The following is a 25,761-nucleotide window of genomic DNA, read 5'->3' as shown; positions in this document are numbered from 1 at the left end:
ATATTTTGTTTAGTACAAGCCATAGAAACCAGTATCAGTAAAATCTTGACAGATGAGAACAATGGACATAAGAGTTTTATGATCTTCAGGACTGTGGGAAGGAAGGGCAGGTGTGCACCAGAGGACAGGATGCTCAGGTCGATTAAGAGAAAACTTTGGTTTAAATGCAAAAGCAGCAGTGTTATCTAGGGCAGTTAAGGGTCCAGTACACATTTATATTCAAACAGGAAAGTTAAAGAATGAGTTAAAAGTTACATCTAAGCAAAACAAATAAAACTTCCCATTACTTTTTCTTTCAGATGAAATGAAGACTTTTGCAGGACAGCAGATCGAGCCCCTTTTCCAGTTCTCATGGCTCATAGTATTCCTCACTCTGCTGCTGTGTGGAGGGCTGGGCCTAGTGTTTGCTTTTACCGTTGACACAAATCTCGCCATAGCAGTTTCGTTGAGTTTCCTGGCTCTCTTATATATATTCTTCAGTAAGTCTTTGATTTTCTAAAATCCTTCTCAATCTTTCAATGTTACTTTTTAAGTAACATTGAGCACATGTTACTTAAAACATCTGATTCTTAAAAATCTACTTGATTTTCATAATTGGCTGAAAAACATTTATCTTTTTGCTACTTTGTAAGTTGGTTTAGAATACCAGTGTTCAGATCTAGCTGGAGGAGCTTTAAGAACCAGTGCGTCTCCTCGCTAGTGCCGCAGCAGGCCTGATGAACTGGCACACTGTCGGGTACGGCCGTGGTGACACGCAGGAGACCTCTAAAGAGATGGCTCCGTGGCCAATGTTGGCTGGCGTCTGGACTTTTTGACCATTACTATGATTTTTAGTTTTTCTGAAATCAAGCTAGGAAGGCAAAACAGACTCTCTGTTTCATGACACATGCCTTTAATCCCAGCTGAGGCAGGTGGATCTCTATGAGTTGGAGGTCAGCCAGGTCTACAGATCAAGTTCCAGGACAGCCAGAGCTCCACAGAAATAAAAGAAAGAAACAAGTAGGACGTAGATTTGTTGCTGAGGGAGGTGGAACTCAAACAGTCGCAGACGTGACAGAGTCGTCTCCTTTCATCTGACCCACCCACCTGACGCTAATCACGATTCGTAGATTCTCACACCCCTGAGGCTGAGGAGGGTGCTGGAGGTCTTCTTGGAGGAGATTTAAGAACAGTGTGGACAGTCACAGTTACATAGCATTAGCTCCCCTGTACTTAGAAAGCAAGTGTCCTGACTAATTCACGTGTGGATTTCAGTTGTCATTTACTTTGGTGGACGGCGGGAAGGAGAGAGTTGGAACTGGGCCTGGGCCCTCAGTACCAGGCTGGCAAGGCACATTGGCTATCTGGAGCTCCTCTTCAGACTGATGTTTGTGAACCCACCTGAGCTGCCAGAGCAAACTACAAAGGCTCTGCCTGTGAGGTGAGTCCGTCCCTTTGACAGGAGGAACCTTTAGTAAGGATGAACAAGAGATTTAAGAGAATTTTATAAGGCAGCATATTCCAAAAAATATTGGTACCTTCATCTTTTTGATGAAACAAAACAAAACAAAAGCTTGCCTCAGTACCCTTGAGAAACACTTCATACTATTTCCCCTTCCCATAGATGAGGTCACTTTCCCACAAGAAACCTGTGTATTTTTATGGTGTTGTATTTGTACAGAAACCTCTCCCTCCACCTGCTGAATACTTGGGGCTTTCCTGGGAGCGGTGCCAGAGTTTAAACCCAGGGTTTCCCTGAGTAGCGCTCCATGGTGGAACACACCTCACCTCCACTACCATCCTTGCTGACGCCTTGGAAAGGTGTTGGCTTCGGGGTAGAGTTCCGGCAGGAACAGGTCTGGACAAGGCCTGGCTTCTCCTTGAAGGAGCGGTCACCCCTGGAAACCCTGCTCACATCGAGCTGCTCTTTGGTCATCTCTGCAAGTAGATGCACATGTCTCAAGTTAGTGAACATCTCAAGCAGGAAATTTGAGAAACACGTGAAAGGTAAAGGACACTTAGGGAATACAGAAAAGGTGTAAAGTTTTAGATAAAAGTTTGTTGCTTTTTAAAATTTTTTTTTATTTTTTGGTTTTTTGAGATAGGGTTTCTTTGTGTAGTTTTGGTGCCTGTCCTAGATCTCACTCTGTAGCCCAGACTGGCCTCGAACTCAGAGATCCACCTGCCTCTGCCTCCTGAGTGCTGGGATTAAAAAGACGCGTGCCACCAGTGCCCGGCCAAAGTTTGTTTCTTAAGCTAGAAAATGAAGAGCAAAAAGCTCCCATGGGGGTTAGCAAAAAGAATTAAAAATCTGTTAAGCGGTTAAGAAGTTTTAAATTACAATAAGATAAAATCTGCATGATTTCAGATGAATGCAAGTCATTCTAACCATCAAAACTATGCTAGGAATGTAGGTGAGAAAAATAAAGATTAACAAATTACAAGAACAGCCAGCCTTCTTTATCGCTGGGTTCTGCATGTCTTGATGCAGCAGCTAACTGTGGATTACAAATGCTTTTAAAAATTGCCCCTGTATGAAAATGTGCAGATTTCTCCTTGATATCACTGGACAATGCAGCCTAACAGCTCTTCACATAGCGCCTTCATTGGATTAGACACTACACATAATCCAGAGACGCTCTGAAGCCGATTGAAGTGTGCTGTTTGTGTGAGAGACTTGGGCTGATCCCAGACCCAGCTATCTATGAATACTGAGAGACTGTTGTAATTAGTGTGTAAATTTAAGTTTTACAAAGATTTAAAATTGAGAAGTCTTTAAATATTTGGGGTTGGAGAAATGGCTCAGTGGTTAAGAGTGCTGTTGCTCTTACAGAGGACCTGAGTTTTGTACCTAGCACCTACAACAGTGGTTCACAACCACCCGGAACTCCAGCTCCAGGGGATCTGAAACCCTCTTCTGATCTCCACAGGCATCATACACACGCACACGCACGCACGCACGCACGCACGCACTGAAAATGAAGTACATAACTTTTTAAAGGAGGAAAAGTTTAAAGGCAAGTATATGATATAGGGTAACACAATTGGAGGAAGTTTTTACAGAAAACTAATCAGTTTAAATTAATAAGATGATAGTTTTGAAGAGGCTAGAACAACTAAAATAGTGTCAGTTAAGGCCACATAATCTAGTACAGTGTCATTCCAGACTGTAATTTTGAAACATGTTTTATCTACTGGGTTGAGGTAAGAATTTAATTTAGAGATGGAAGGAAAGAATGAATTAATACATAAATAAATATTTCAGAGACTAAAGATGTTAGTAAGCCAACTGTTTTGATGAACAGCTCTGAAAACAATATTTTACAATTATTAATAAATCCTTGGCATATGTTAATGCTATAAATAAAGTATTAGAAAAGTTTATTTAATTTTAATTTTTTTTTAGGATTTATTGATTTTTATTTTATGTGTATGGGTGCTTTGCCTCATGTATGTCTGTGCATGTGGTGCCTGTGGAATTTAGAAGAGGGAGTCAGATTTCCTGGAACTGGAGTTACAGGTGGTTGGGAGCTGCCCTGTGGGTGCTTTGAACTGAACCTCTCAGAGAACAGCAAGCACTCTTAAGCACCGAGTCTCCAGCGGGCTGGAACTCCTGTCTGTAGTGAAGGCTGTCCCTTGCTCCAGTCTCTGGCTGGAACTCCTGTCTGTAGTGAAGGCTGTCCCTTGCTCCAGTGTGTGCCTGGTTTAGAGCACTTTCTCTTTTGCCTCCTTTCTTACAGGAGGTGAAGCTCTGCCATCACCCTCTCTTCCCCTGGGCCATTCACACACACTCAACACATTAGCGTCTGTCTTTGCTCAGAGTAGAAGATAAGTGATCACAGTTCTGCTCCACTCCCTCAGAACTTGAAAAGCAGTGTTTTGAAAAGAAATCAAGAAAATATAGACTAAATGGGGGCTGGAGAGATGGCTCAGTGGTTAAGAATACTGGCTGCTCATCCAGAGGACCTGGGTTTGAGTCCCAGAACCCACGTGGTACCCAGAATCATCTGTAGGTCCAGTTCTAAGGGATGAGACTTCCTCTTCTGGCTTCCGTGGGCACTAGGCACACATGTGGTGCGTAGACATACATGCAAGCAAATCACTCAAACACATAAAATTAAAATAATTTTTAAAAGAGGAAAACAGGTACTGTCTTTTTAAAAAGGAAAAAGAAAATGTAGAATAAATGATAGAGATGGCATACATATGTTAGAAGTTTCTGCATCGGGTAGCTGAGTAACTTCCTGCTTGATCTCCCCCCAAAGGTTTTTGTTTACAGATTACAACAGACTCTCCAGTGTAGGTGGAGAGACTTCCTTGGCTGAGATGATCGCGACCCTCTCAGATGCTTGTGAGAGAGAGTTTGGCTTTTTGGCTACCAGGCTGTTTCGAGTATTCAAGACCGAAGATACTCAGGGTAGGACTCCCTTCCTCCTTCCCTCCCTTCCTCCTTCCCTCCCTTCCTCCTTCCCTCCCTTCATTCCTTCCTGCTGTGTTTCTAGGGGTGAGGAAGGGAATAAACGTTCGTTTATCTTCATGAGATCATGTATTGAACCTCCTGACCATAAATACTATGGTGTTTTGGGTACGTGATATGGTAATAATTGTCAATACTGTTTGTTCTATTACAGGTAAAAAGAAATGGAAGAAAACCTGCTGTCTCCCATCTTTTATCATCTTTCTTTTCATCGTGGGCTGCATTATTGCTGGAATTACTCTTTTGGCTATATTCAGAATTGACCCCAAGCATCTGACAGTGAACGCTGTCCTCATATCCATAGCATCTGTCGTGGGGTTGGCCTTTGTGCTCAACTGCCGCACGTGGTGGCAAGTGCTGGACTCTCTCCTGAACTCACAGCGGAAACGCCTCCACAGCGCCGCCTCCAGACTGCATAAACTGAAGAGTGAAGGGTTCATGAAGGTGAGCACTCACCAGTAGGAAACTGTAGTGGAATGCGCTGCTGCCGTTGTCCTGCTCACCGGGCGTGCCCTTGTTCTTTGTTCAGTGGTAGGGACTGAACCTGGGACCTTGTGGATACTAGGCAAGCATCCTACCACTAAGCTACATGCCCAAGTCTGTTGCATTAAGTTTAGTTTAATTAGTTTGTTAGGTTTATAGGAAAATTTAGATATACCCCGTATATCTTGTGCTACTCCTTATGCCCAGCCTCGGTTCCAACAGAGTGCTTGCTCCAGTTGCTCCGGATGGTGGACCTGTGTTGGTCAGTCATAGTCAGTCTTGGTGCCGTACATTCTTTGGGTTTGCGTAATCCTTTGATAATATACCCATGGTTACAGTATTTTTACTGCCGTGAAAGCCCTGGCTCACCTGTTCAGCCCTCTGTCTCTCCCAACCCCTGTCAAATGCAGATTAGTTTACTGTGTCAGCAGCTCTGTCTTTTCTAGGGTGTCATGTAGTGAAGCCCTGCAATATGTAGCTCTTTCAGATTGTCTTCTTTGACCTAATAATAGACCTTCATGCTCCCTTTCATAGCTTAAAATGTCATTGCTTTCTAGGCCTGGATACTGTTGTTGCCTGGATGAAGAGTGTATATTTATTCAGTTACCTACTGAAATATATCTTTGTTGATTTAATTTTTAGCAGTTATGAATAAAGTTGCTATAAATACCTGTTTTCAGGTTTTTGTGTAGATGAAAGTTTTTAGCTCTTTTGAGTAAACACCAAGGACTATAATTCTTGGACTTTATGGTATGAGTATATTTAGCTTTGTTAAAAACTAGATGTTACCAAAGAGCCAAGAGTAGTGCCGCAGTCAGTAGGTCTTTGGGTGGAATTCAAGTCCAAGTCTTTTCTCATTTTAGAGTCTGTGATTTTGGCAAGCAAGTCTCTCAACCCATTCTGTCCTTTGTAAATTCCTGTTTCCTCATGACATTCTGAGAATCAGGTATTGTCCATAAACCAGAAACCTTACTACAGTTTTTAGTGGAGCCGCCACTGGCCACACGAGCTTCGGATTTCTCTTCCTCTTGTTGGATGGCTTTCTCTCGTGCTTTTAAAGAAACGTGTTTCATCTTCTTGTATCTTCTGTGCTTTGTGCAGGTCCTCAAGTGTGAAGTGGAGCTGATGGCCAGGATGGCAAAAACCATTGACAGCTTCACTCAGAATCAGACAAGGCTGGTGGTCATCATCGATGGCCTGGATGCCTGTGAGCAGGACAAGGTCCTTCAGATGCTGGACACTGTACGTCTCCCTGTCTCCAAACTTGTACTGTGGTCACCTAGGATGCTCAACTTCACAAAATACCTCAGCTGGGTTGGAAACTGTGCTTCTTATTTAAGAAATACTGGTTTCACCGGGCGGTGGTGGCGCACGCCTTTAATCCCAGCACTTGGGAGGCAGAGCCAGGCGGATCTCTGTGAGTTCGAGGCCAGCCTGGTCTCCAAATCGAGTTCCAGGAGAGGCGCAAAGCTACACAGAGAAACCCTGTCTCGAAAAACCAAAAAAAAAAAAAAAAAAAAAGAAATACTAGTTTCTCTAATGAACTTCTCTTTTGTAAAAAGAACTGATTTTTTTTTTAATGCAGAAATACTGCAAAAGTAAATGTTTAATCAAGAACGTTTAAATAATCTCAGCATGATGATGGTTTAGGAGAAAACAAACTAAAACAAAGTAAACAAACAAAACCATGTGGAGCATCTCTCAATGACAAGTGTGGCTCAGCTTTGCAGACAGTCATGTTTATATTCTGAGAAGACAGAGGGAACCCATAGAATTCATAGTTTTGTGTTAAAAAGCAGAACACAGGCAATCTCCGGCGTGTTATAAACAGCAGTGGTAAACGGCAGAGATGGTGTGCCTGGGATCTCACGTCTTCACAGAAAGTTCCTTCCGTGTAGGCTGCAGGCATCTGAAAAGGAAACAATATTAACTGTTTTCTTTGTTATTTTTGTCATTGATGGTTGATAACGCCAACACTGAGATTGAGCCATTTATAAAAATTGTTTTTATGGAGAATACATTTTGATGAAAATGAATGATAGTCAAAAAGCGTAGCACCAAAGGACAGTACAATTTTTTTTTTTTCTGAGACAGGGTTTCCCTGCATAACACTGACTATCCTGGAACTTGCTTTGTGAGCAGGCTGGCCTTGAACTCAGAGATCCGTCTGCCTCTGCCTGCTGGCATTAAAGGCATGCACCACCACCACCCAGCTAAGGATAGTACAGATTTTAAAAAGATATTATTTTGTATAATTTTAAAATTAGTGTCATGTCCATGCCTTTCTTCTACCACAGGTCCGAGTTCTGTTTTCAAAAGGCCCGTTTATCGCCATTTTTGCAAGTGATCCACATATTATTATAAAGGCCATCAACCAGAACCTGAACAGTGTGCTTCGTGATTCCAATATAAACGGACATGACTATATGCGCAATATAGTTCACTTGCCGGTTTTCCTGAATAGTCGTGGGCTTAGCAGTGCAAGAAAATTTCTTGTAACTTCAGCAACAAATGGGGACATTCCATGCCCAGATGCCACAGGTAGGTTTCAAATCCTAAAGTAGGTAGGCTTGAAGTAGTCTTGAGGATTCTTGTAGTCTCTGTTTACCCTGAAGAGTATGGTTGCTGTTTTACATCTCTCTAACACCACACGAGACAGCCTTGTGCACATCCATTGCTGTGATGGAGCGTGGCCATGAGCCGGACAGTTAGAGAAGGGAGAGTTCAGAGGGGTGAGAGTCCAGGGGCATCGCGGCGGGAGGCCTGGCAGCTGGAGTAGCAAGTGGAGAGTTCACATTTGAATCTGTAAGCAGGAAACAGAGCAAACACAAAATGGCGTGCCTCTTTAAACCCTCAAAGCCCACCTCCAGTGGCACATTTCCCAGCAAGGCCTCAGCCCTAAGCCCCGTGAGCAGCACTGTCACCTGGGGACAAGGGCTCAGGCACCCACCCGAGGCTCTGGGGACTCTGATTTCAACCACCACGTGAGGTCTCACTGCCTTCTTCCAGGACTGCAGGAGGACGCTGACCGAAGAGTGTCACAGAACAGCCTTGGGGAATTGACAAAGCTTGGGAGCAAAACAGCTCTCAACAGAAGGGTAAGGTGCTATCTGTGCCATTTAACTTAATTATGTGATTGAGTTTTCCTTACAGTGTTGGGAGTGAACCCAAGCCTTGAGCATGCTATGCCTTGATTTTGATTTTGCTTTGTTAGCAGTTACTCAAGTTAATGTGTCCTGTATCAGATTGTGTCTCTTCTATGGACACAATGTTAAGATCTTGAAATCACATCAGTGCTGGGCTCCCTTCCAGTATCAGCCTCCTCAGAGCTCCTATATTGGACCTTGAACTGGGAGGAGTCTGTCCTCTGCAGCCTCTTCCCAGTCAGGTGCTGATGCTGCCCGGTGATCGTGAGATGTCAGAGCCCAGCATCTGTCCTGAGCAGGTGCCTGCCACCTCTGCCTTTTTCTCCTTAGGTTCTTCCTCCTTGCCCAGCATTTGCTGGGTCTGTATTGTAGTCTCCACACCCACGTGTGATTCTGGGCCCTTCCCAGTCTCTGTCTTATTTGTAGAGCAAAAAACATAGGTTCGTAAAGTGGGAAGATGTCCACTGCAGGGAAGCGTTGCTGATAGTGTTGCTCAGGGGTGGCCGATGTGCCTTATACTGGCATTGTCTCTTCTTTCCAGTTGGCTACCATTGGGACATTGCTTGTTAGACCTTGTGTCTTTGGTTTTGTGCTCACATGCTTTACAGATATGAATTCAAAGTTAGCATGAATGACAGTGGATATGTGTTTTAGCATTTTGACTTTCTCTCCTGGAAGTCCAGGTTCTTGGGTACCTGTGGTTGCATCCACCCACCCTACATTTCAGGACTCGAGGATTAGCCTCTGTTGTGTCTGTTCTCTTAGGAGATGGGATTCTTACCCACTCCAGCCCACTCTGCAGAGTGCCTTTAACTCTTTAAGGAGATTGAGGAAAGTTAAGAGTGGCTGTGCCTGGGAGAAAATTGTGTAACACTTTAAAACAGCCTAAAAATAGAGGTGCAGGGTCCCTAGAACCATGCAGGAGCTTGCTTTATTGTTTTAGGGTTCCTCTAGTTTGGAGGGTTCATGGAGTTTGACCATGATTCTCTTTATGGAGTTCTGCTCACTTCCCATCTTGACATTAAACTTTCCCTAACTGTGCAGCTCTCAGTGGACATGCTCCGGTGCATTGCCTAAGCTTTCCCTAACTGTGCAGCTCTCAGTGGACATGCTCCAATGCATTGCTTAAGCTTTCCGTAACTGTACAGCTCTCAGTGGACATGCTCCATTGCATTACTTAAGCTTTCCCCAACTGTGCAGCTCTCAGTGGGCATGCGTCCCATGCGTTGCTGCCAGCTCTACTTTGTAACGGCTCTGTAAGCCTCTGCCTCAGAAGTAGCTGCATTTGGTAAGCACATAACCTTCCTTTTGGGTTCCTGTTGCGAATTCTGCTATCACAGCTGAGTTGACTCTGCAGCCCGTCTTGCTGCTCTTATCCTAAGCATACGTCAACTCTCTTCCTGGTGGTGTTCTTTTCCAGGATACTTACCGCAGAAGACAGATGCAGAGGACCATCACCCGGCAGATGTCCTTTGATCTCACGAAGCTGCTGGTCACTGAGGATTGGTTCAGTGACATCAGTCCTCAGACCATGAGACGATTACTCAATATTGTTTCTGTGACAGGTGACGTTTGTTTCTGTGATAGATAATAAGCTTTATTTTACTTACATTTTTGAGGTAGTAGGCATTGAGCTTCGGGCTTGCACAGTGTTGGTGAATGACCGGCTACCCATTTTCCCCACCTGTCACCGAAGGAAGTGTCAAGGCTAACAGAGCACGCGACCATCACCTTGTTTGTATTAAGTGGATGTCAGGAGTAGCTGACAGTCAGATATCATTTGGAATTTATTTTCAAATTTCATGATTTTAAAAGGCTTTGCTTTATATTTAGGGTAAATTTACGTTGATTTATGTAACAGCATAATTAATATTTGTGTTGAAATTGAGATTTTTATGTACTGCTATGTTGTTTTAGTTTTTATATGATACTTTGAATAAAATATTTGTAATAAAATGGAGATTATTAGCCAGGAAGTGGTGGCACACACCTTTAGTCCCAGCACTTGGGAGGCGGAGGCAGGCAGATCTCTTGAGTTTGAGGCCAGCCTCCTCTACAGAGTGAGTTCCAGGACAACCAGAGCTTCACAGAGAAAATGTATTTCAAAAAAAAATGGAGATTATTGTTATGACTGAATTATTTGTGTGGATGCTGCTCTTTGCTGTGTTAAGACTAATTAGCATTAGGGTAGTCTTAGACAAGCTTGCAATGTAACTTATAGAATGTGCTTCTTTCCTTGCATGGTGATGCTTTATACCTTCTGATATTTCCTTGTGTTGACTCTGTCAACTGAAATTGCACTTTATATTAAGTTTAGGGCTCATGACATAAACTGTATTATAGATGGAGTCACACCTAGTATAACATTTTTGTAGTTAAATCCCTTTAAATGAGACTTCAACCTCCTGTGCTAGTTGGACAATGGAACTGTTTCCTGATGTTATCATTAACCCTGACATACTCATTTGACAGTACGTCCTGTTGTCCTCCTTCTGCCGGAGGTTGGTCTGGGTGTTGTAGAAACGAATCAGTAAACAAGACAGCGCACCTCTCCCTCAATTTCTTCCTCTTCCTGGGACTTCTCCTGCTCTGCCCCTGTCCCCACCCCTGCCCTCAGCAAAGCTCCTTGATAGTTCACGCCCTTTCTCATACCACTCTCCCACCGGTCCTTTCAAACTCTTCCAGCTCCCTTCTTCTCAGGACTTCAGCAAAGCTGACGTCAGGTTCCCCGGTGGCTTCCGCGTGAAGCGTGCAGGGGCCAGGCCCCAGTCCTTGTCTGGGCCCCATGAACAGCTGTGACAATGTGCTGGGCGCTTCTTCTTCTTGAAGTGCTTCCTTCCTTTGGTGTCCAGAGTGCTGGCTGCACCTCCTGGATTTTCCTCCTAACTGTTCTAGTTAGCAACAGTTAACCGCTGCTCTTTAACATTGGGCTGCCCCAACTACAGTTCCTGGAGCTTAATGTTCTGCTTGACCAGTTGTCATAACTTGGCCTGTAAGGATTCATACTGAATCCTTAAGTTTTGGCTTAGGTGTCAGCTTTTCCGTGAGATCTTCTGCATCTCAAATGAAATGGCTCCTCTTCTTCCTCTCCCCTGTCTGCCTGCTCCACAGAGAGCCATCTTCTAACCCTGTCACTTCCTCTCCCCTGTCTGCCTGCTCTCCGGAATGGGAGACCCTCATGCAGGGTTTTTGTCTGGTTTGCTTAACTGCTCTACCCGCTACGGCATCTGGGACCGATTATGAGTGAATAGGAGACTGAATGAAATTAGAACCATGCTTTACAGACTTCCTGTGAGAAGCGTTCTGAGCAAAAGGAACAGCCAGTCAGAGGCTGTGAGGGGCAGTGCAGCCTGGGGGGGTTGGCCCAGGAGCTGGTGGGAAGGGGGTTGGAGTGGTTGCTCCTTCGAGGCCTTCTGGCTCCAAAGTCCCCAGGAAGGAATTTAGATTCTTCACACATCTTTGGGTACTAGAAAGAGACCCGAGTTGATATCTTTAAATAATTGATGCTAAAGCTAGGCCTGGTGGCACAGACTTAAATCTTAGCTCCTCACACGGCAGAGACAAAGGATCTCAAGTTCATGGCCAGCCTGGGCAGCTTAGTGAATTGGATGTGGAGGTTTACGTCTATAATCCTAACACTCTGGAAGTAGAGGCAGGAGTATCAGGAAGCCAAGGCCAGCCAGGCTACATGAGGTCCTATATTTAAAAAGACAAGCCCTCAACCTTGTACAGAAGTAGATTGTCAAGCTTATTTTAGTGTTTAGCTTTTCATTTTTGCTGCCCCCGCCCCCACAAGAGACCCATTTAGTTAGATATTCATAGTTATTTCACAGGTTTCTGTGCTTATTGGATTTACTGTCTGTTTCTCTGAGTGAATGCTTCTCAGGAAGGCTGTGACCGTATCATCTGTTTTGTTCTGGGCTTTACCCCAGCATCAGTGTTGATGATGAGTCTGTGGTGTCCATGGCTGGCAAACACTGTGACAGAGCTCACTGGGACGGGAGATCCACATCCTGCCACCCATCCAGCAGAGAGACCCCACCTTCCAGCAATCTCCGTGGTGAAAATTCAGAGAGTGAGGGTGTGAGGCAGGGGAGAATTGAATGAGGAGGCATCATCTCTATGAGGAAAGAGAGCCTGTCAGACAAGTAGATGTGCGTCCAGGTGTGTGCTGAACTGATGGTGGTGTGCAACGGGGGATTTGCCGTGGAGAACCGGACTGGAGACTCGGTCTGTAGTCCTGTCAGCTCGGGTGAAGGTGGCGGTGCAGTGGAAGGAAGCTTGAGGACCGCAGTTGTCACAAGTGAGCTGTCCTGAGGGAGGATGCTGAGGTGGTCCTCTGAACACCCTACCAACAGGCCTTGTATCCAGTGGGTACCACCAGGTTTTAGATGCACTGTGCCTGGCTTGGCAGTTACTAACGTCATCTGTCTAAGTGAGAAGGGGGATCCATCAGTCATAAAGCAGATGCACCAGTATGTTGGGGTCCCATTGAGGGCCATGGAGAAGTCCTTAGCAGTCATGTTTCAGAGCATTGAGGGCTACCATGGTGTTTCATTTTGTTTGTTGGTTTATTTTTTGAACCAGGCTCTCACAGTGTAGCTCAGGCTAGCCTCAGATTTGTTATATCCTACTTCAGCCTCCTGTGTGTAAGGATTACTGGTGTCTGCCACCATGCCCTCTGAATCTTTAAAATCTGGATTTTTAGAAACCATATAAATACTAGATTTAGGTCTGTATTATAACCAAATGGCAAAATTTTCAAATTTTAAAGATGATAAACAATCTACATAGTGTATACTAATTGTTGAATATTTATATATTCTTTAAAGGGCGGTTACTGAGAGATGATCAGATCACTTAGTATGTCTACTAATTGTTAAATGTTTACATATCTTTTAAAGGGCGGTTACTGAGAGCCAATCAGATCACCTTCAACTGGGACAGGCTAGCCAGCTGGATCAACCTTACCGAGCAGTGGCCTTACCGGACTTCGTGGCTCATACTGTATCTGGAAGAGACTGAAGGTATCCCCGATCAGATGACCTTAAAGACCATCTATGAGAGGTATTTGTTTGACTTCTTTGCCCTTGACTTCACCTTGAGTTGAGTTTTAAAACCCACAAATACTGTGCGAATTCTCTACTTCTGAGTCGTCCTGCTCCCTGGGTCCCCTGCTGGCCTGGAGCTGTCAGAGCACAGCGCTGGCCTGTGAGCTCCAAGCTCCCTCTGTCTTCATCATCCTTTACAGGTGTGTGCAGCTGTAAGCGTTACTGGCTTTTACAAAGTCACAAAGCCAGGACACTTAAAGGAGCTTCAATGTCCAGCTGCTAGTCTAATAAAATAATAAACTGTTCCTTAGGAAAAGATAACTTGCAGAAACTATGTAAAGTTTTATAAAATTGGGTGTAATTGAAACTACAGTTTTAAGATATAAATAAAATATTAATATAGTTCATAGCTTATAACCTTTAGGAGTTCAGATAATTTTTATTCCCTTGGAGTATTGTTAGTATATGGTTTTTTAGTTTTTGGTTTTTAGAGACAGGGTTTCTCTGTGTAGCCCTGGCTGTCCTGAAACTCACTCTGTAGACTAGGCTGGCCTTGGACTCACATAGGGCCTTGAACTCAGAGAGATCCACTTGTCTCTGTTCCCCGAGTGCTGGAATTAAAGGTGTGTGCCACCTCCACCTGGCATGTTTTTTTCTAACTGGTTTTAGAGTTGTAGAGGACTGTGCAGTGTCTGTCCACAGATCTGAGCTCTTCTAGGCTTGTTGGTCTAAGTTCATCAGGGACTTAAGCCTGATGTGGTTCCAGTGAGGCAGGTACACAGATGACCATGTGCTATGGTGACATGGTAGCCAGTCACCCTGGCTTGTTAAAGTCATCTTATCGTGAGGTCATGAGTGGGCTTGTCCAGCTGGGCGGTGGTGGTGCACGCCTTTAATCCCAGCACTTGGGAGGCAGAGGCAGGTGAGTTCGAGGCCAGCCTGGGCTACAGAGTGAGTTCCAGGCACAAAGCTACACAGTGAAACCCTGTCTCGAAAAAACCAAAAATAAATAAATAAATGAGTGGGCTTGTCCTTACTTGTTAAATACGAACCTTTATTTCCTGAGTAAACTTGTCTGATTTGACTCAAGAGTTAGGTCATTGTGAACGTTTGCTTTTGCCTTACTATCTGAACCTCATAGGTAGTTCTGAAATTTTTTCATTTTTAAACTGAAATATGTCTTATAGATGATAGCAAATGTTTTACATGTAGTTTAAAGATAATAGCAATTATTATACCCTTTAATGAAAAACAGAATATTGTGTAAGAATTATTTGGGGAGGAGGAAGTGGTTTTTTTTTAATCATATAATGAATATAAATTTAAGTGAATTTTTCTAGGGGAATATTTTATTTTGATCGTATCAATATAGAGTAATACATATTAAAGTAAAATGAAGCTATGCCAACTTTGTTTTATGATTAAACCAACCTGTTACTTTAGACCTCAGGCCTTGATGGTCTTGTCTTCTGAGAGTGGACTGGATTTAGGGTGACTCTGAGATGCTTTTCTTTTTTAAGAAGTAAATCTGCCTATAAATACTTACAGAGAATGTTTGTAGTTAGCCAACGAAGAGAAAAAGAGTGTAGAAAGCAATTTGAAAATTCATAAGCACGTTTAGTTGAAATAATATAAGTAAAATAATTTATAATGAAGAAATGTAGGAAGACAGGTTTGCTCAACGTATTGAGAACTCATCTGTTGGAACATGCTCTGACAATTTAGATGTCTGTCTCTACTTACCCGTAGCTGAGTTCTTTGATGCCTGTCATTTGAATACTAAAAAGTTTTATTTACAGCTGACAAAAAGCAGCAGTATATAATTGATATTCATTTATTTTATTAAAGAAATCTGATTTGGTAAAAACAATCAGAAAATAGTATTTTTAACGCTAGTGGTAAAATTTATTTTTTTAATCCATAAAAAGCCTCATTTATTTTTATAGCAATCTGATGACACATCTGCTTGCTTTATTCAGCTGAAAAAGAAAATGTTGGTTCTTGGTGTTTTGTAAAATTGCTTTGTTAAATTATTTTCTAAATTGTTCAACTTTTAACAAATGACATTTGATACTAACACTGGAAAGCAATTTCAGCTAATTAAGTAGATCCCTCTATAAACCATTGGAACATTAAGATGACATACTGTTCATTCAAGATTATTTTAATTGGTACAATTATTGTAATTTTCTTGCAATTATGTGTTGAGCTAAGAGCTTTTGTCTAGATCATTTGAGGGTTTTTTTGTTAACATACATTTAGTAAGAAGAAAGAGAGTTAAATAAAAACTGTAGATAAAGATTTTTCTGTCTACGTCCTATTGCAGCATTTTAGACAATCATTGAAATATTTTAGTATAAAAGTTTATTTCTGGTATTTTAGGCACTTAAAGCAATGATGGAAGCTTTTAAAAGATCGATTTAAGTAGTTTTCATGAAGATAATGTTTTAAATTTCTGTTTTGACACTACTCAAGCAATCTTTTTCTCCAGAAGATATGGTCAGGAGAACTTCCTGTAAGAGGGAACATGGTTTTGGCAGTCTCAGATTTTTAAATGAATTGAATAGGTTCTGAGGGAGTTTAACAATGATGGTCATTTTCCATCCCATAGAAACAGCTGTTTGCTGAGGAACCTCAGACATTAATATACAATCTTTATGGATCTGTCTGATATCTCTAAGTTATTTAGTCATATTTTAGCAAATATCACATTGTATATCCCTTTCTAATATTAGCCAAAGCTTCCAGAATCTTAATTGATTGCATCTCATCACCCCTGGTTTCTCTAGAGCTTTCCAGTCTCCTCCATGTGTCCTTCATTTCCGTTTCCGCCTGTTATCCCTTGGATGGATTATGCAAGCCTTCCCCCTTACATGTGATTATCCTCAAGTTATGACTTTGAGCAGCAAAGTCCCCCTTGTTGTACACAATATGACTTTCGTACTGACATTTATTTTCTGTCTTAAATTGAAGATCCTGGGAATAGCCATTCAAAGCATTATTTCACACATGCCATTAAGGTGTTTTTTTATGTATAGCTCTAAGTCTTACTAAGATTCCATTTTTTTTTTTTTTTTTTTTTTTTTTTTTTGGTTTTTCGAGACAGGGTTTCTCTGAGTAGCTTTGTGCCTTTCCTGGAACTCACTTGGTAGCCCAGGCTGGCCTCGAACTCACAGAGATCCGCCTGCCTCTGCCTCCCGAGTGCTGGGATTAAAGGCGTGCGCCACCACCGCCCGGCGAGATTCCATATTTTTGATATGGTAGGACTTCTTGGAGATTTTGATGTTGCCATCATTCAAAATTCATTAAATTATTATCATGTGTACAATTATTTCCATAAGCATATGCCATGGATATTCCCAACACACACTCAGAATCCAGAAGTTAAATATTTAGTAGTATCTTTGTCTGTGAAAGACTGATGTAGTTCTTTGCAAAAATCACCTGATAATTTTTCCATATAAGAGAGAAAACTAAGTAGGTTTGCTCTGGAATAAAGATTCTGTGGTTATAACAGAACCTATAATTTAGATAAAATAAGTAACATTAATAGGGTGGTAAGTTTAATATGAAAAGTGAGCCTGCAAACTTCATGAGGTAGAATATTGACAGTTATTTATGAATTTCTGATTTTACATTGTTTTGTAACCAGAAGTTTTCCTGTGCCCGGCAGATGCCCGGTCCCAAATAAACACACAGAGGCTTATATTAATTATAATGCTCGGCTGGTAGCTCAGAGTTATTACTCACTAGCTCTTACACTTAAATTAACCCATAATTCTTATCCATGTTTAGCCACGTGACTTGGCACCTTTTCTCAGTTCTGCCTTGTCATCTTGCTTCCTCTGTGTCTGGCTGGCAACTCCTGACTCCGCCCTTCTCCTTCCCATCATTCTCAGTTTGGCTTTCCTGCCTAACTTCCTGCCCAGCTACCAGCCTCTTGGCTTTTTATTAACCAGTGAAGAGTAATACATACTCATAGTGTAGAAAAGGATTGTTCTATAGCATTTCCCCATTTTTGTCTAATTAAAAAGGAAGGTTTTAACCTTAATATAGTAAAACTATATACAACAAAACAGTTATTTAGTAAGAATTACAGTAACACTACTCCATTTGCATTTGGCAAAATCAGAAAATAATTATCTATCTTATCATGGTGAATCTAAAATTTTGTACCTAGTTTACTTTCTATTATAACTAAGGAAAACTATAATTATGACTATCTAGTCTTCAACCCCATCAAAAACCCCAGGAGGATATAATGTTACCTGAGTAAACAGAAAGTGCAGTGCAAGCAACTTCCAAAACTCTAGAAATGACAGAGACATGTGGCTGTCTGGACTGTCACCCAAAGTTCTTCTGTAATGATGGGGCCTCCATCTTCAGCCTACAGGCCTGGAGTATCTGACATACTTTTTAATGAAACAGAAAATGTGAAGGATTGTCCCACCTTCAAGTTATTGTCCATAACTTGCTCGGCTTTTTCATTCTTCATATCTCCAGAAGAATGGCCAGGAGGAGAGAATAAACCATTTGTAGTTTCTCTGTGTAACAGCCCTGGCTGTCCTGGAACTAGTTCTGTAGACCAGGCTGGCCTCAAACTCAGATCCACCTGCCTCTGCCTCCTGAGTGCTGGGATTAAAGGCGTGCACCACCACTGCCCAGCTATTAAATCCAGATTCTTAATGATAAATAAAAGTGAAGGGCAACATTTTTTAAAGATTCATTTATTTTTATTTTATATATTTAGGTGTTTTGTCTGTGTGACACATGCATGCAGTGCCCTCAGTAACCAGAATTCTAGAACTGGAATTACAGTTGGTTGTGAGCCACCTTGGGGGTGCTGGGAATCTAACTCAGGTCCTCTGCAGGAGCAGTCAGTGTTCTTATTGCTCAGCTCTCTCTCTCCAGCCTGGCAGAATTTTTAAAGCTTATTTTTGATGCACTTGGAAAACATACCTACTGTCATTGTTTGGAGTAAAAAAACAGAGATATTAACTAGGCAGATTGGACCATTCTTGACTTTTATCTGTTACTGTGTTTTGCTTCTGATTTGTTTTGTTATTTGTTGCCAATCCAAGGGTGTTAGAGAAATTACTGAAAAAACAAAAAACCCTTAAAGTTCATTGTTATTTAGGAACTTGTTCCTTATTGTTTTGTTTTCTTCTGAGAAAAGATCTCACTGGCTGGCTTGGAACACACTGTGTAGACCAAGTGGCCTTGAACTCACAGGGAACTAATTGCCTGCCTGCTGGGAAATAGTTCCTGAGGTCCTGTTATGGACAGACACTACTGCAGGATGCCCATGTGCAGAGCTGACAGAAATCCCTGTCCCAGGGAGTCCTCCACAGGGTCAATGTAACTATGTGGTTACGACAGTCCTGTGGGAAGAGTGAAAAGAGACACGTTTGGAGGTGAGGAGTAGTGCCCACTGTGTGTGAAATAAATGAGTCAGGGTGTGACGGTCCTCACTGAGATAAAAGGTGACAGATAGCCAAGTAGATTCTAGTGGGCGAGAGGATCTCTGTCTTACCAAGGCCTGCTAGCATCAGGTAGCTAGTAGAATTAGTGGGCTGCTGGCTGCTTTTGGAGTAGTATTGATTTATGGGTAATCAGAACAAGGACTTTGGGTGCCAGAGAGAGAGCTCAGTGGTTCAGAGCACCTGCTGCTCTTCCAGAGGACCTGGGTTTGAGTCCCTTTGGGAGGCTTACAACCATCCGTATCCCCAGTTCCAGGAGACCCAGCGCCTTCTTCTGGCCTTTCCTTGGTACTGGGCACACAGGTGGTGTACAGACAAGTGCAGGCAGACACCTGTGCACACACACACACAAGTGAGCACATGAATAAATGAATCACATTTGAAGAGGTCCACAGACTTTGAGGAGCACAGTGGGCACTCAGGATAGGGAGAGCAGCTGGCCAGAGTTCTCCGTGGGAATGGGGTTGTACTGGGGCTCAAGCATGGCCAGCAGGGCTCTGTAGCCCCTTCTGTGTCTCCTTTGACCTTACACCTTCCCACCTGCTTTTTCTGGCTCACCCTCTTGTCCCCTACCTCATTTTTCTGGTCTGGTCTGGTGTGACTAGCGCGGAAGCCTGTTATAAAGCAGCCCCCCCCCCATTTCAGGTTCTTTATGTCCCTCACTGGTGTGCTCCTTCATAGGCACCACCATGGGATTCTCCCACCAAGGTTTGCTTCCCTCTTTCTTTAGTGTTGGGAAACACCACAGATTACAACTTCCTTACATATTGCCGGATCCACTTTCACACATGAAGGTACACAGTAGGCTGGGGTGTTTCTGAAAGAGTGGCGGAGTCTGATGATGCGCTTGGATTGTGTCAGATGGTCAGCAGAGCCTTGCTTTATCCTAAGGATGGGACCCTCCAGCTGCCATTGGTTGTGAATGTGGGGAAAGCGTCTTTTCATTGTTGTGAGGTGGGTTCCTGTGCCAGGTCTGCTGTAAGGTGAAGCCCACCGTGACTGGTGGCTTCTCCCTTTTGGCAGGTGACACTAAAGTCACAGCAGCATTTCTGTAGCCTGTAACTGAGTTTACATCTCTAGGTTCCTAGGTTTGTAAGCCCTGGGCAAAGCTGTGGGTTGTAGACTTTCTGTACCTGACGCTCTGAGACAGGTCTTCCCAATACCATCTCTCCTTACAGATGATTACCAGTGTCCTGTTAAAGTCAGTGTAGCCAGGGATGCAGGCACATGCTTGTAATCCCAGCACTCAGGAGGGGAAGGCAGGGTTGCTCTGAATTCAAGGCCAGCCTGGACTGTATAGTAAGACTGTGTGACAGAACATCAAAAATTAATAAACAGTCAAAGTCAATGAAGGCCATGTGTGACTTAGGTGACTCTGTTTTGTTATGCTAATCATCTGGATTCTATTAGGCTGTTCACAGTTATTTACAGATAGACGTGCTGGGTGCACACTAAAGAAAATGCTACCTGAGTAGTGCCTGAGCCACTCACAGTAGGTGCCATACAGTGGTCTGGACACTTTGCCCAGCATCCCATGCTGTGCGTGCTCTGCATAACCACGGGAAGCAGCGAGCAGGAGTTATGATCCCTGGGCTGCATCTGGAGTTTCTCCAGACTATTTGTGGACAGTCTTCTGTAGCTGCAGGAGACAGCTGTGGGGCTGAGATGGGAACACAGTTTTCAGATGTATTTTAATTTCTCAGTGATATGCATTTGAATATCAGTAGGAATGTTACCCAGATACAAATTTTCTAGAACTTGAAATTTATCTTTCCTATTAAAAATGCAGACTTTTAAAAATGACAGCGCACACAAATACTCGGTTCTGATTATGCTTGGCAGCTGCAGTGGGTCAGGTGTGGGAAGCAGCAGAGGCTGTCTGTGTTCTTTAAGGCTTTGTTGAAGCTGTACACTTCGGTGGTCATTGAGTGGCCGTAAGGTTTTCCTAAGTAGGTTTTTCTCTAGCCTTTCTTTTGCCGAGAGACAGACAGACAGAGAGTGACAGAGAGAGAGGACTGACTGAGCATCAGACTTCTAGGCCCATCACGTGCACTGTGTTTTGTTTCGTAGACTAAAGTTGATTTTAAAAGGATTTCCTCAGTATAAACTCATGATGTCGTTGTCAAGATTTAGAGAACTAAGAAATAATCGTAAATGCTCCAAGGCTTGTGTTAATAATGTCAACATGAAACTGGAGCATATTAACCAAGACTGCTGGATACAAACAGGAAAGTCAGTCTCTGAAATATGCTTTGATTTGTAGAAAAACATTGAGTATGAAAAAATGATTTATGTCAGGTTCACAATTTATTTTGCAATGTGGAAAAATTATGTCATTATGTATTTTTAAAGAACTCTAATTATTGTAGGGCCCATATTTACTAGAGGTCTTAAGATATACCTTTACAAATCAAAAAGGCTCTTCTACAAGAAAAACTAAAGCAGTGTACAGTAACAGTGTTGGCTTAGTTCTATGCTAATGGCAGCATCCTGCAGTACTCGGGAAGTCCACAAGATGGGGCTGTCTCACTGGAAACTTTATTAGCGTGCCTGGCCATGAGACCAAGAGAAATGCTTTCTGCTTTCCCCTTTCCATAGCAGGAAAGTGGGGACGGGGGAACGACAATGTAACGAAAGGTTGAATTGCCACTCATTTCACTAATTCATTAGTTCATTCATTCCTGTGTGGGAGTGCCACGTGGAGACCAAGTTAACCTAGGGTGCCAATCCTCAGAAATTGTCTACCTTGGTATTTTTGAGAGATAGATTTGTTTGGCATTTACTGAGAGATAGGGTCTCTCAGTTGCTGGAACCACCACGAAGGTAGGCTGGCTGGCTGGTGGGCTCCAGGGACCTGCTGGTGCTTGCCTTTCCAGTGCTGTGGTTACAGGTGTGTGCCAGCGTGCCTGAATTTTACATGGTGCTGGGGACTGAGCAAACACTTCATGAGCAAGCCAGCTTCCTATCAGAGAACATTCATCAGCACTGAGAACCTGACCACAAGCATGTAAATGCCATGGCATCATGGGACATAATAGGTTAGGTATGGTAGTACCTTTTTCTCATAGAATTGTTGTGTATGTGAGCTCAAGTCCAGCCTGGTCTACATAGTGAGTTCCAGGACAGCCAGGGCTACACAGAGAGACCCTGTCAATATAATATTAAGTGGTGAACATTGTTGAGGTTGCTGAAGGTTAGCTCTCGAAGATAACATATGAGAAAGGTTTCTTCAAGCTGTGGCACTCACAGATGAGCTTTGGCTTCAGAGTCCCCAATCCCTGTCCCTGACATCAGCCTATGACAGTGTCAGTGCTGCCTCAGAAAGGGCAGACTTTCTTGTCGTTTGCTCTCTTCTGAGCATTTTGAACTGTAGACCTCGGATGCCAGGGGTCAGTGCTGTGCTCTGTAGTCTCTTGTGAATTACTTTGCCTCGTACCTCGTTATCGAGCCATCGCATTCTCCTAGATGAAAATGACCATTTGGTCCCCCTGTTCTGTGTCTGCTCCCTCCCATGCCGGCCTGAGTTGTGATGCACTGACATCCACTGTGAAACCTCTGCCAAGTGAATCCTATGTAGAACCCTAAATAAAACAGTTCATAGAAACTAACTGATTCAAACTAAATTCCAATGTGTTTGAATATTTGAAAATATTTGAATATTTTAAGCATTAGAAATATTAGAATATTTTAAGCATAATTAGAAAGCTGAGCTGTTTTGAAGAATATACTTAAGTGAAGAGTTATGTATAAGGGTTAGAGACTTGGGTTCACTTAAGCGTCTCTAGTTTCATAGTGTACCAAGAAAATCCTTCATTGTAAGTAGTTGAGAATGTACCAATTCTTAAACTTCCTTTGCGATGACAACATAATGTTGAACCAACAGTGTAGTGTGTAATTGTTGAAGCTTGGCCCTGTGTCTCTAACATGACCCTGTCCCTCGGGCCAAGGCTTTTCATCTGGTTGTTATACTCAGGCTCTGACACATAGGCTGTAGCAGGAGTGTGCTTTCTTGTGTAATTTTGTGAACAAGAAATGGCTTAGAGTTTAAGAAACAGGGAAAGAATATACTTGTGTGCATGAGGCAGAGGAGATGGTTTGTCCCAGAGTCTGAACGTAACTGAAACCATTCACTGCTCTAAGGGCGGTTCAAGGGACCTGCTTGGGAGAACGGAGCCATTCACGAGGAGGACCAAAGTCCCCTGCAACAGCCAACTTTACCCAGAGCATCAGACAGTTTGTACCTGAGGGTTAAGAGAGTCACCTGGGTGAAGCGTCCAGTCACAAGAGCAAGCCGCACATGGTGGGCGAGCCGCACATGGTGGGCGAGCCGCACATGGCAAAACCATGTTTTCCCATAGAGGCATATGAACAAATAACAACAGCCACTTGTAGTGAGTGATCTGAAGTGAACTCACTTGTCTGCTACATCTGGGAGGAGCTCTAAGGCAAAGTTCAAGAGCAATTCCATGTTTCTGAAGAAACTGAGGTCACATTTCTTGGAGTTTTCTCACAAGTGCTCAGAATTCTCCTACAGCTCCATTCTTGGACTGTCTTCTTTAAAACTCCAGTACAGAGTCAGGATGGCTTGTCAGATCTCTCTGTGTTGGTTTTTAATACAAATATAATACATAGCAGCATTCTTTTAAATTATTTTTTTTTCCATTTTAAAAACATGTAAGTCAGCTAGGCATGGTAGTATAGGCCTTTAATCATAGCACTTGGGAGGCAGAGGTAGGTGGGATCTGTATGAGTTTGAGGCCAGCCTGGTCCAGGTCAGCCGGGGCTACAGGGAGAGACCCTGCCTCAAAAAGCCAGGCAGACAATCTCCAAAACTGAAGGTTCACACTTAGGACTTAGGAGGATAGGGCTGTGCTGGACATGCAGTCATTCAGCACACAACAGCTGAGGTCAAGCTGTCATTTCAAGACCAGGGAGTTGCCACGCTGCAGGAAAGGGCTGAGGAAAACACATTTTGGAGTTACTTTCACATAGGCGGGATATGGAAGAGGAGTGCTCCTCTTAGGAGAGGTACCCTCACCTGAATCACACACCAAGACGACTAGGGAAGTAACACTGGCCTTTGCCAGGTGACAAGAAGAAGTCTGTGTCACATGTCGCCTGGGGGCAGTCAGGTGTGCTTCGCATTGGTGAGTGCTAGTTATATGCTTGTCGACTTACACTGACTGCAGTGTTTATGGTAAGAAGTAGTAGTTGAGGGGCTGGAGAGATGGCTCAGTGGGTAAGAGCACTTGCTGCTCTTGCAGAGGACCCTGGTTCCTAGCATGGCGGTTCACAACCACCCATAATTCCAATTCCAGGAGGTCGGATGCACTCTTTTTTTTTTTTTTTTTTTTTGGTTTTTTTTTTTGAGACAGGGTTTCTCTGTGTAGCTTTGCGCCTTTCCTGGGACTCACTTGGCGGATGCACTCTTAATTGTGCAGCAAGCCTGCATGTAATGCACATGCATACGTGCAGGCGTAACGTTCATACACGTAAACAAGTAAATAAATAATTTTGAAAACAGAGTATTTGGTTGGAACAGTAAAACATTTCTATTGCACCAACTGAATATACATCCATTATGAGAATGTAAAAATACTGCTTCCTTCTTTTCTTATGTTTATATATATGTGATGATATAATATACATATATAATTTATATGAAAAATTTCTCAAGTAGTTCTATTAAAGATAATTGCTTATTAGTGAGGAAATGTTTATTTTTGATTTTGGGGTTTCACTTATCTTTTTTGGAGATGAATTGCTAAAGACTAGTCTCAGTAATGCAGGCTAGGAACAGAGTGAGGTAACATAGTCTTGATTTGCTTACCTGGCCACATTATGTTAAATTGTCCTATTAAAAACTTTGGTTATAGGCAAGAAGTTGAGATCATTATTTTGGTGTTCAGGTTCACTAGATCCATTGTAACTGTCACTTGACAGTACTTCACAATTGCCCAGAAATGTTTCAGTTAGGAGGACAAGTTGTAGTGACTTCGTCTTTCAGATGTGGACGCAGGTTCTGGCAGGCTGGCCTATCCCAAGTCACTAGCAAGAAGGGCATGTGAGTTTAAGTAAGAATTCAGGGTCAGCAGCCTGTCAGAAACCACACCATGTCCTAAAGAGGACTGACCGTAGTGCAGCGTGAGCAGCTGAATCTCAAATAGCGTCAGGCAGCTGACGATGTGTGGAACGGTGAGATGTTAATGGTTGCTCTTCAAGCCCCAGTCCATGCATTTGGTTCTAACAGGTCAAGCTAAGACATTCTCTCTCCCTCTGCTATACCGTATTATGATGGCGGTCTAGCCAGAGTGACTGGACAAGAAAAAGAGACCCAAATCATATGGAATTAGTGAAACTATCTCTAATTACATGTACTGCGATCCTGTATAGGGAGTATCCCAAAGAATGCACAGGAGAGCTTCTAAAACTACTAAATCCAGTAGTTTTCAGGACACAGATGGACGCAGAGATCATTTGCGTTTCTGGACTCGTGCTGTGGATAACCTGAAAGGAATTAAGTGTTTGATTTAACCAAGGCAGTTAAAGCCATGTCCCTTGAAAACCACACACTGTGAAGAGAAATGGAGAGAGGAGACGGGTGGGAGGCCTCAGTGTGCACCAACAGGGGAGTCAGACAGCAGGACACTGGGCCGGCGGGAAGTCCTTCCAAACACCAGTCGTCTTCCTTTGCAGAAAGGACAGCGGCCTTGAAGAATAGCAGAATCCGAAGGCCCACACTTCCCAACCTGAAAGCTCGCCGCAAAGCTTGCCGGTGTCAACAGTATAGCAGGAATACAAAGAGCACACAGGGCAGTCAGACAGAGTAAGCCCGGACGACTGAGGCTGGTGAGGTGTGGGCGAGAGTGTCAAGCTATCTAGTAGAGAAAGTATGCCTGTTCAGAATGGTTCTTAGACAGTGGATTCCCACACGCCAGAAAAGGGCGGAACTGGACCCTTACCTCACACCATGTCCAAAAAGTGACTCAGTGTGCTCCACCTCTTCTTTCTCAAGCACAAAAGAAAGGGTAAAATTAAAATTGTTTTATTCAGAAAGTGTAGACTTCTTTAGGAAGAGTGTGTGAGGTGTGTGTGTGTGTGTGTGTGTGTGTGTGTGTGTGTGTGTGTGTGACTTTATCTATTTA

General features: G+C 43.1%; 1 protein-coding gene across 13 annotated transcripts in view; it reads left to right on the top strand.

Moving 5' to 3' along the window:
* The window catches only part of Kidins220 (kinase D interacting substrate 220), an 87,967-nt gene that overhangs the window by 30,305 nt on the left and 31,901 nt on the right, over window positions 1-25,761 (top strand). For all 13 annotated transcript variants that reach the window (XR_008220102.1, XR_008220101.1, XM_052745795.1 and 10 more), the window contains exons 14-22: window positions 300-479; window positions 1,255-1,420; window positions 4,245-4,396; window positions 4,611-4,900; window positions 6,041-6,181; window positions 7,237-7,480; window positions 7,949-8,037; window positions 9,506-9,650; window positions 12,990-13,152. Coding sequence is in view for 11 of the 13 variants with exons in the window: in XM_052745795.1 (XP_052601755.1) it covers window positions 300-479; window positions 1,255-1,420; window positions 4,245-4,396; window positions 4,611-4,900; window positions 6,041-6,181; window positions 7,237-7,480; window positions 7,949-8,037; window positions 9,506-9,650; window positions 12,990-13,152 (1,570 nt within the window). In the remaining 2 variants the exon portion in view is untranslated. The remainder of the gene's footprint in view (window positions 1-299; window positions 480-1,254; window positions 1,421-4,244; window positions 4,397-4,610; window positions 4,901-6,040; window positions 6,182-7,236; window positions 7,481-7,948; window positions 8,038-9,505; window positions 9,651-12,989; window positions 13,153-25,761) is intronic.

The sequence above is a fragment of the Peromyscus californicus genome, unplaced genomic scaffold (assembly GCF_007827085.1).
Source record: "Peromyscus californicus insignis strain IS unplaced genomic scaffold, ASM782708v3 Scaffold_1__1_contigs__length_55948999, whole genome shotgun sequence".
Lineage (NCBI taxonomy): Eukaryota > Metazoa > Chordata > Mammalia > Rodentia > Cricetidae > Peromyscus > Peromyscus californicus.
This window is presented reverse-complemented; position numbering and strand designations above follow the sequence as displayed.